The sequence below is a fragment of the Mastigoproctus giganteus genome, chromosome 5 (genome assembly GCF_048544385.1).
Source record: "Mastigoproctus giganteus isolate SK-2022 chromosome 5, ASM4854438v1, whole genome shotgun sequence".
NCBI classification, from domain to species: Eukaryota; Metazoa; Arthropoda; class Arachnida; order Uropygi; family Thelyphonidae; genus Mastigoproctus; species Mastigoproctus giganteus.
Genome location: NC_143579.1, coordinates 142,631,893 through 142,643,252, shown reverse-complemented (window position 1 = coordinate 142,643,252; position 11,360 = coordinate 142,631,893). Strand labels below are relative to the sequence as shown.

Here is an 11,360-nt window from a genome sequence, read left to right as displayed (position 1 = left end):
TATACTCTCTCCTATCGTGTCTGGGAAGAATTGCATATATTATACAAACTAGTATCAACTTCTGTTCATAAATTTTGGAAGTAATCTAACCAGGTTTCTTGTTTAATTGTTTGGAGATCAGTGTTTTCATTAATGTATTTATTCATATATGTAAAATATAAAATATATGAAAAATATGTAAAATCATATTTTTTATGATTTTATAAAAATTGGGTCTTTTCACTGATATATCCCTTTCCATTTTTGATATAAAATGGTTTCACATTTCTCAATTTTTTTCTACATGCCTTTAAAACTATTGATCTTTTAATTTTATATTCAATTTGTGGTCCTATTGTTTTGCTGTTTAACCATTTTTTATAGGCTTCTTTCTTTTCTTGTATAATGATTTTAATATCCCAATTCCTGATTCCTCTTTTTCTTTTCCATTTTCCTTTAGTTCCCAAACATTCATTTGCTATTGTAATAAGAATATTTTTTAAATTCTCCCATTCTATTTCAATATCATCACTTTCTTTGATGTTTTCTGACATTCGATCTATTCTCTGTTTATAAAGGATTCGAATATTTTCTTCATCGAATAGAGTAACTCTGAAAGTTCTAGTCAAATTTAATTCATTTTTCTGATTTGATTTTTTCCATCTTGGTGTCATCCTTAGCTTTCCTATTAGCAGATAATGATCTATTCAATTTCATAGCCTCTATACACCTTGGCATCCATAATTATATTTGCTATTTTCCTATTGCCAATAATATAATCTATTACACTTCTGAGATTCCTAGCTTCTCATGTAAACTTGTGACATTCTTTATTTTTAAACAATGTATTTATAATTTTTAATTCATTACCAATATTAATGAAGTCTCTGAATGTTTTCCCATTTTTATTAGAAATTGATTCTCCATTTACTCCTATATTAGCTCCATATGGCTTATTACCCACTCGGGCATTCATATCACCCATTATAAAAAGATAGTCATTAGGACTGACCTTATCTTTGATCCTTTGCAAATGTACATAAAACTGATCATTATCTTCTTCTTTACCTTCCTCAGGGCCATAGCAGCCAATAATTGTGAGATATCCTCTACTTATTTTTAGCCTTACTTCTAGGATTCTGTAATTCCAATATATATAGCATGAAATACTATTCTGAAGTGACTTATAGATAAATATCACGATTCCTGATTTTGCATGTTCTTTATTCACTGCACTGTAAATATAGGTAAAATGTTCAGTGTCATCTGTACCCTTCTGTTCCTTCTTGGTTTCTGTTATTACACTTATTTTAATGCTTTTTTTTTTCATGTAGAATAGAGTCGTTCCTGATATTTATGATGCATACTTCTCACGTTCCAAGGTATTATGTTCCAATAATTAAATTTTAATTTTGTTTTCCATCTCAATTCCTTTTCTAGGCCAAGTCATAATCAATATTCATGATCCGGTTTCTTTTTTCTTGAGACTTCTGAGTAATTATTTCAGCTAGGTTGGTTACCAGCCATCCAAAGCCTAGACTGATGCCATCTTAAGGTCTTCAGTCTTGTCTTGGACACACTTTGTCTGACCTCTCTGGATTGACCTGGTCGGCTAGGGAGGTCCTGCCAGTAGCTCACAGAAGAGATTGAGGTACTCAATCTTTTCCACCACGAAAAGGTGGTGTCCTTGGAAGGGTTGATGAAATACAGTTCTTCTTTATTCACTCCACCGCAAATATAGGTATTATGTTCAGTGTAATTTGTACCCTTCTGTTTCTTCTTCTTCTTCTTGGTTTTCCTGGAATTCCCAGATATTTGTAATAAACTTTATATTAAAAATTGAATAGAATAGTTGTTTTATACAGAAAGAACGATTACTCTCAAAATTCATAGCAAATCAGAACTTAATATTTATAAACAAACAATCCTATTATGACAGAAAAATAAAAAAAGTAATAATTTTGCTAATCAGAAATATTTCAGGTTCTTTGCAGCCTGGAAAGCAAGGTGCTGGGGATTTCCAGGACTGCTGGGAATTATCATGGAACAAATAAATACATGGGCTGTGTTAGGATAACTAAGAGTAAAAACAGGTGGAATGTACACCAATGCTAGGAGTTTATTAAATAAATTTGATTAATTTGAAGTGCTGGCCAAGACATCAAAGGCATATATTGTTGGGATATCTGAGACGTGGCATCACACACAGATATAAGAAATGCAAAATTGGAATTCGGGGAGTGCAATGTGTACAGAAAGGATAGACAGAATGGGAAGGGAGAAGGGGTTATGCTATTAGTTAAGAAACACATAAAATCTAAGGAAGTGCATCCAACTGAAATGGGGGGGAAAGTGCAATGTTGAGTCAGTTTGGTGTGATATAAGTATTGGGAGATCAAAATTGAGAGTAGGAGTGTGTTATAGGCCTAATGGCTCTAATGAGTATAATAAGAAACTGTACAGGGAAACAGAGTGGGCCAGTAAATCAGAGAGTCTTATAATGGGGGATTTTAATTTCTCAGGTATTGACTGGAATTTGTGGGTTGGTCACTCATACCCTCGTAAGGCTCTTGTGGATTTATTGGATGATTGTTTTCTACACATTCGGGAGGCAACTAGAGGGAGTAATACTCTTGATCTGATTATCAGTAGTGATTCTTCATGCATTAAGAATCTGTAGATAAAAGAACAACTAGGTGGCAGTGATCACAGTGTGCTGAAGTGGATTTACTCAAAGAGGTAACTACCATCAGGGGCAAAGGGAAGGGTTTTTGCTTGCGTAAAGGCGACTACGGTGGTCTGAGATGGTATTTAAATTCTATACGTTGGGACCAACTGATGATGCTACCAACAGAAAATTCAAAATGGGAAGCATTCAAAGAATTTATCTTGGAAGCTACTAGGCTTTACATACCAACTAAGAAATATTGTTCAAGGTTTAGGCCTAATTGAATGGCAGATTAACTAATGAGACTTGTGGCAGAGAAGAAAAATGCTTGGGATGCATGTAAATTATCAGGTGACACAGAAGACTATGGTTGATATAAGCTAGTCTGTAATCAAGTCAGAAAGGAGGTTAGGCAAGCAAAGGCAGATTATGAGAAATCTTTGGCAAAGCATGCAAAGAAAAAGAGCAAAGACTTCTTTACTTATGTAAGCTCTAGAAGGAAGGAGATGAATCAGAATGGTCCCCTTGACATTGATGGTTCGATTGTTGATGAACCTGGAGATGTATCTCACAAACTGAATGAGTATTTTGCATCTACATTCACACATGAGGAGGATTGTAGGGAAGTTGAGGCCAGAAGCTTATCAAACTCTGGCATGGAGCTAAATGATTTTATAATAACTGAAAGCAAAGTGGAGGAGAAATTGTTGAAATTGAACATAAGAAAAGCACCTAGGGTGGATGGGATCTATCCAGTTATGTTAAAGAAGGCAGCAAAGGAAGGAAGGAAGCCATAATTATGAAAGCTTCCTTGGACTCAGGGGAGGTTCCCATGGACTGTAGATATGCAAATGTGCCCCCAATTCACAAAGGGTGACACGAGTAATTACAGACCTGTTAGTTTAACTTCTGTTTCAGGGAAAATAATGGAGTCACTGGTTAAAGAAGCAATGCAAGATCATCTAGACAAGACTGCAGTAATAGTTCAGACATAGTGTGGGTTTATTAAGGGGAAGTCTTGTCTGACCAATTTGATTGTATACTACAATGTGGTCACAAAGGTACAAATTGGAGCAGGATGACATTAAGGGCAAGGTGCTACAATGGATAAAAGGATGGTTGAGTGGGAGAAGACAAAGAGTGGTAATTAATGGGCATTGCTCTTCACAGAGTAATGTTATTAGCGGAGTCCCCCAGAGTTTGGTGTTGGTCCCATTGTTCTTTTCTGTATTTATCAATGATATCGATGAAGGTATATTAGGCTTAATGTTCAAGTTTGCAGACTGTATGAAGGCTGGCAGGGTTGTTAATGACAGTAAGCTTCCGCAACAGGATCTAGAAAAGTTGAGCAGATGGGCTGAGAGGTGACAACTGAAGTTTAACATTGACAAATGTAAAGTACTGCGTATAGCATACTAATTGCGTGGTACTACACTGAGAGTATGGAGAATGAAAAGGACCTGAGGGTAATTGTGCAATGAGGTATGAAGTTTTCTGAGCAGTGCGGACAAGTTCCAAGAGTAGCTCATGGTGTCTTGTCAATGATATACAAGAATTTTGCTATCAGGGTTAAGGAGGTGATTGTTTTCTTGTATAAGGCAATGGTCAGGCCACACCTTGAGTCTGGTGACCTCATTTTAGGAAGAATGTAGAGCTGCTGGAATGAGTACAGAGAAGGGCAATGAGATTGGTGAGTGGAACAAATGGTTGCTGTCAATGAGAAAGGCTTAAATTCTGCAAATTGCAACATCTGGAGACTAGACACCTGAAGGGTGATCTAAGTGAGATGTATAAGGCCTTGAATGGTTTCAGCAAGCTCAATGCTGATGGGATTCTTGCTCTTGCTCAGATTACTCACCTGAGAGGACATAAATTCAAACTGAGAAAGACAATTGTAGAATTGATGTGCAGAAATTTGCCTTTAGCCAGTGGGTGGTTGATTGCTGGAACAAACTTCCATCTGTCTTAGTGGAGGTCGAAAACTTAAATAAGTTCAAGGCAGAACTGGACAAGCATTTGGAGTGAATGGATGGGTGAAATGGGAAGGTTTTTTTGGCTGATTATATAAGCAATATAATATGGGTAGCAGTATGGCAAGCTATATTATATTGATTATATACGCAATATAATATGGCAAGCTATATAAGCTTGCTTGCTTTCTTGCGTCTTATGCCTCTACTAATGGTAATACTAATATATAATAATCAGTTTATTAACTTGTTTCCACCTACTTGGTTATAAAAATCTGATATAAATTCTTAATGACATTATGTAAGAACTGGTAACTAGCATAAAATTAAAAGATTTGTGTTATGCTGTATGCATATCCAAGGTATTGAGTTAATTCTGAAGTTAGTGGTCATAAAAGGATTTGTGATTATTCATTACTTAGTAATCTGATGTTCTGTCAATAAAATAAATTTCAGTCTACATTACAGCAAGTAAATTCATGTCTATTAATAACAAGAATTTATTTGTTTTAATCTAGACAGAAATTGTTTTTATTTCGTTGGCATTATTCATAAAGATTGATAATAATTAATCCCGCTCTTTACCAGGATAAAATCATTTATTTTTAGTTTGCAAGTGATCAAGTTGTTGTTGTTGTTGTTATTTGGTTTTTAGGAGCATTAGCAACTAAGGCCATATTGCTCCGGGGATATGTGGTGGTCATTCCCTGACCTTTCTGCATCCTCCATATTTGGTGGTCATGGGCTCGAACCCAGGTCTAATCAAGAAGCGTGTGCTACACACTGCTGCTCCTGCCCACCTGGCTAAGGGTGTGCCAAGTGATCAAGTAAAGGTATAATAACATATAGCTGAATAATAAATGATTATTGTGGTGTAAAGAGTGTGTAAGTAATTAGTATTAATCTTTGAGAATTTATTTATTTATCAATAAAATTTTGTTTACACATGTTACTAGTATTATTATTATTTTTTTTTTAACAAAATATTGCATTTTTAATCTTATTTTAATATAAAACTTGCAATTTACAAATTTTGTAATGCTATCATTCTGTTCCAGACAAACCGGTTTGTTAGGACTTTGAAATGTGCATATTTAGTGCAAAAGTTGCATGAAAATGGTGAAGCAAAAAGGTTAACCTACACATTTTAATTAAAATGAGGGGAGGAAATTATAAACTATTATTCTGTACTACAACATGAACAATAAAAAAATTAAAGCATTTTCTTACATTTGTTACAATCAAATTTTTCTAACTTTAGTTCTGTTTCAGCTTGAAAGATATGATTGTTGATACAATGGTACCAATGTCCATACATAAAATCCATAGCTCTAAGAATATGAAGTTTGTTTATTTCATTACAGGAAAGTTCATCTACCTGATATGTTAATATTTCATTTAAATACATTTTAACCTCAATTTGATTCTCAGCATGGAAATGACTAAATTTTGTCAATAGTTTTAATGTGATATCATAAGCCACTTGTGAGGAAGGGTGCAATTTTTTTTTCCCACCGTATTTTGTAGCTATACTAAATAAGATACCAAGCAATTCTAAACGGCAAATTTCGCAACTAATATCCTCCTGCTGTTGGTAGGTTGCAGAATTAATATTTGTCTTTAAAAAACGCACAAGATATCGAATGGTATCAAATACAAACATGTAGCAAGAGCTACCTTTTAAACAATTAAGAGAACTGGGATTCATTTCCCATATACCAGAAATAAATTTGTCCAAAACATTCAAAACTTTCTCTAACTGTTTGATAATATTAAAATTATTTCTTAGAATATTCAGAGTATGAAGACTCTGCTTTGGAAGCTTTAAACAATCAATCAAATCAGCATAGAGTGATTTAAGAGGAGTGTTTGAAATATTCTCACAGTTATAGCACTCTTTGAGGAACTCTTCATACTCCAATTGAAGATAATTTGTCTTTCTGTACAACAGTTGTTTTACTTTTTCAACATCATTTATAGAAGACTTTATGAGTTTGTCAAATTTTCTATTTCTGTAAATTGGTGTTTTACACTGAGGGCAAACTTTAACTCCAATACAAAATTTTGAATCAAAAGAAAAATATTCTGTTAAACTTTCGAATTCAAATACATGTCCACAGCCTTCTAATTCTATTAACCCTTCATTTTTCCTGTTTGAAACTCCAAAAAATTCCAATATGGTTTGCATTTCAAGTGGATTACATACACCACAAACCTTTGGACACGGTTCTCCACAAAATCCAGCACAGCTGTGGCCACATTCGAGTTTTTTGGTACATCGTTCATTACATGGCACACTGCATAGTTCAAAACATGAATGAGAACATTCTCTGTGTCTACAGTGGCATTTACAAAGTTTGGTACATGGTGGACATGGGATTCCACATTTTTCAAAACAGTTACCATGTGAGCAATACCTTCCACATTTTTTTAAACATGGAGGACAGCCAACAGCACATGGCGAGTCACAAATATGACCACATAATAAAACTTTCTGACATTTTTGTTTACACTGGATATGAAGTCTACCTTGATGACATATTAGGCAATTACCAGAACAAATATGTCCACATTCCAGTTCTGATGAACATGGTAAAATGCATTTTGAAAGAAGAAGTTCAACATCACATGATTCACCACACTTTAATTTAACTTCATGTTCACATGGTGCTTTCTTTGACACAATTGTTGTACATACAGCAGTGCAAGGTTTACCACATGTTTCCAAACATTTATGCCCACAGGTAAGTATTTTATCACAAGGTTTGGTGCATAAGTAATTATTTGGATCAGAACAACATGGCACATTAACAGTATGCATACATTGTGGAATAGTTTTATATAAAGGATAAGAACAAGGACCACAAGGTTCAAAACATTTCTTAAGACAAAAATGACCAAAGCTACAAATTACCTTATTACACTGTTCTAGACACTTCACATATTCATGTTTTTGATCATATGGGTGACATTTTCTCTGGCATACATGACCACACTTTTGCAAGAATGTACAATTTTGTGTGCAGCCACCATCAGGTACTTGACTAAAATCTTCTTTCGTGGCTACCTCAGCTGAAAAAGTAGGGTGGAGCTGACAAACAAGTTTCAGTGTTTTATTAAGAGTATGCCTATTGTGAAGTATCTTTATAATTTCTTTCCAGAGATCAGAATTTTGTGCTAATAATGTAAAATTACCAATGCAAAATAAGCCCTGTTTGGCACGGGAAAGAGCAACACAGACTCTGTTGGAAATTTTCAAAAATCCGATGCTATCGGCATGATTACTTCTGACTAATGACAGAAGGATAACATCATTTTCTTCACCCTGGAAACTATCAACAACTGATACAGAAGCCTCATCAAGCAATTGTGTTTCATCCAAAATGTTTTTCAAAAGTATATCCTGAGCAGAATAGGTTGTCAGAAAAGTTATCTGAGAACTTCTGTAGCCCTGCAGTAACAAATACCTATATAATTCTACTAAGAATGTAACTTCGTGTTCATTAACAAAGCTATTGTTTTTTTTCACTTCAGGGTAATCATGATTAATGAAAAACACACTGTTTTCAACACCTAGAATTTCTGGGTAACTAACTACTGATTTATCATCTTCAAGAACTGGATATATATGGGGCACTAGCAATTCAGAAATGCTTGGTCTCATACGATGTTGAATAATAAGTGTATTACATTCAATTCCATTCAAAACCATTCTTTCAAAAAGTGATATATCCAGGTTAAAATGATCTGATAGTTCTTGTACAGCTACACTTGGTCTAAGCTGCTGATGGTCACCAATCAGTATTAAATGTTCAACACTTTGGGTCAATGATGTTACAGTGTGTGCTTCAAGGACCTGCGCAGCTTCTTCGACAATAACAACACGGGAGCTAACATGCCACAGAAGGTCTCGGTATTTAGCGGCTCCTGTTGTTGTCATACCAACAACATCTGCTCCTCTCAAACACATGAAATATTTTTCTTCTATTAATTCTTTTAATGCTTCATTTTGACCCCGAATTTCTTTTTGTTCTTTTTCAATTAAAGACAAACATTCATTTATATACTGAGCTATCCAGTAACGATACAGACGCCAACGGTCTGCAAGAATGAGTTTCCAAACATTTTTAACTTTTTTAGCATTCTGTGATGACATGATATCTTTCATTTCTAATTGGCTTGTAACATATTCTTCAAGTGTTATATTTCTACTTTTCGAATAACATTTATAATTTTCATGACATTTTGATGGTCTATTATATTTTATTTTATTTTTTTGTAACAAAGTTTCAATATCAACATTTCCAACTGGCTTATAATCACATTCATTTGATTCATTATCTGAAGAAATATGATATTCATCAATATTTCTCATTGCTAATTCAAAACTAATATCACTTTCTTCTTCTTCCTCATTTCTTTTAGTAATATGTATATCAGGCTTCTGTGTAATTGTTGGAATATCCTGGTTTTCATGAAGAGAAATAGGACCCCGCACGTTTGTAAATGAAGATGAATCTGATATTTCAAGCCAATTTGCTATGACTGGGTTATGAAGTGATGTAGGCAAAAATTTATCTGTTTTAAGTGAATGAAAATGGTTAGGCGTTATGTAATTTTTAAGAATTTCTTCAGATAATATTTTTCTGGAAGCCGCCTCTAAATCTTCTTGTAGTGAATGAATGTTATTAATAGAATTCCGTAACTGGCGATGCGCAGTATTTAACAACTGTGATATATACCTTGGCAACCGGAATTTAGATTTTTGTTCATTCAGCAAGTTTTTCATGCAATATGGTTGCAACACGGAACTGCTGCAACGTCCACCAACTCTAACAACTCTGCTAGTAAACTTCAGTATACCTTCCAAAAATTGGTCAAGGGCATGATTAGTATAACAAACCACAAGAATTGGTGAATAGAAATGTCTTCCACTAATATTCCACTTTTCCCAGTTATATAATAAGGCCTGAACAATCCTTAAGCCAATATATGTTTTACCCGTTCCAGGAGGGCCCTGAATAATTGCCAATTCTTTTGTTAAAGCTGCTCTAATTGCTTGTAACTGAAATGTGTCCATATTCATGTCATTTTCAGAAGGCCAGCTTGCATGATCGAGTAAACAAACATTTTTCCCACATTCTAAATCTGGAGGAAATATGTATCTGGATTTTAAATCTTCATCCTTAATAAATATTTTATTACTTGTTGCAACTTGCTGAAAGGGTAACATCAAAGGACGTAAGTCATATGTTGAATGTTTCTTCAAGTATCTTGGTGGTTTAACATTAGTTTCCATATTAATAAGATAGTCTTTGAATGGAAATGTGTCCTCATTAAATTTTTGTAATGCTTCTAATGTATGTTTATATGCTTCAAAATATGCTACATTTTCAATCATTGTAAACTGAAGTTGAGGATCAATTCTAAGGATATCTTCTACACAAGCAAACTTTAATGTTACTACACCATTTTTTATTTCATTTTCTTCTCTTTCTGCTACAGAAGCAAAATGCATTGTTTTAAAGTTATCAGAAGTTAAGCACACTAATGAGCCAGGAAGAAGTCTTTTGCTAGTTTTCCATTTAATACCTAGAAGTGGTTGTACATCAAATGAAACAAAATGGACAAGACCACCTAGTTTATAATCTGGGCAGAGAATATGAACATCTGAATACAAATATAGATCTCCATATGTGGTTCTTAGAGAATTATGTGATATAGAATTTAAATATTTTATAATGCCTTTTCTGAGAGGACGAGTGAGATCTTCCCGTAATAAAAAGAACTGTATGCTTAAATAATGATCAACATTATCATATTTACCATTAATTATATTAGGCTGTAGCTCAGATTTTTCATAACTATTTTGAATATCAGCATAATTAGGGAGAACAGGCACAAGCCTGAAGTCTAATGCTTTAATGTGGTCATGATTTAACAAGTTTTTTTCTAATGAAGTAAGTTTTATCAAGAGATGATTGTTTTTTGCTTTTGTAACAGCAGACTTTAAATATGGCAATATTGTAGCTAACTTTTCAATTGTAACATTCTGCAGCAGTTCCTGTGCCTTCAGAAAATAATTTAACATATGTACAAGCAATAAAGAATCAGACTGAATAATTGCAGTGTTTGCAATTTTTTTAAGGATATGCTTTATAGATATTAAAAATTCGGGAATACTAAATACCATATCAATAAGAATAGTAATGTTTTTAAGTTTATCTGACTGACAAGCTTTATCCAAAATGGTAAAAATCAAAAGAAATTCATCACTAGACAGTGGATTTTTTTTTAGGAACTGCCTAAAACGATTTTCTGAATTTCTTAGAGTGAAAAGTATTTGAGAACAATTAGTATTTCTGGAGAGCTTCTCTAGTTCAGCTAACTCTAACAGGTTAACTTTGTGAAGTGACAATTCTGTACTGTTATAACTAGACCAGTTCTTTGATTTATAATCTCCTAACGTCCCATCTGAATTCTGTGTTAACATTGCATAACAATCTGTGTTCCTTTTCTTCTGTTCTTTCCCCTTTTCACTAATTTTACTTGTGTTGAAACACACTTTTCTCATCCGATACTCATCTGTCTTAAACTGCTGCACGACATTCATTGCTGAATATAAATGAGAGTCCCTTTAAAAAAAAAAAAAAAGAGAGAAAGAAGTAAACAGATACTCAGCAAAACAGAAGTAACAACTATTCCTAAAACAAGAGAATATATAAAAGTGATTGTAAATGTTT

General features: G+C 33.8%; 1 protein-coding gene across 1 annotated transcript in view; it reads right to left on the bottom strand.

Annotated features, from left to right (window-relative positions):
- Positions 1-787: 787 nt before the first annotated feature.
- The window catches only part of LOC150085740 (NFX1-type zinc finger-containing protein 1-like), a 210,176-nt gene continuing 199,603 nt past the window's right edge, over positions 788-11,360 (bottom strand). The window contains exons 5-6 of the mRNA XM_090374671.1: positions 5,874-11,252; positions 788-1,118 (exon numbers count right to left, since the gene is read on the bottom strand). Of these exons, the coding sequence (XP_090230797.1) occupies positions 788-1,118; positions 5,874-11,252 (5,710 nt within the window). The remainder of the gene's footprint in view (positions 1,119-5,873; positions 11,253-11,360) is intronic.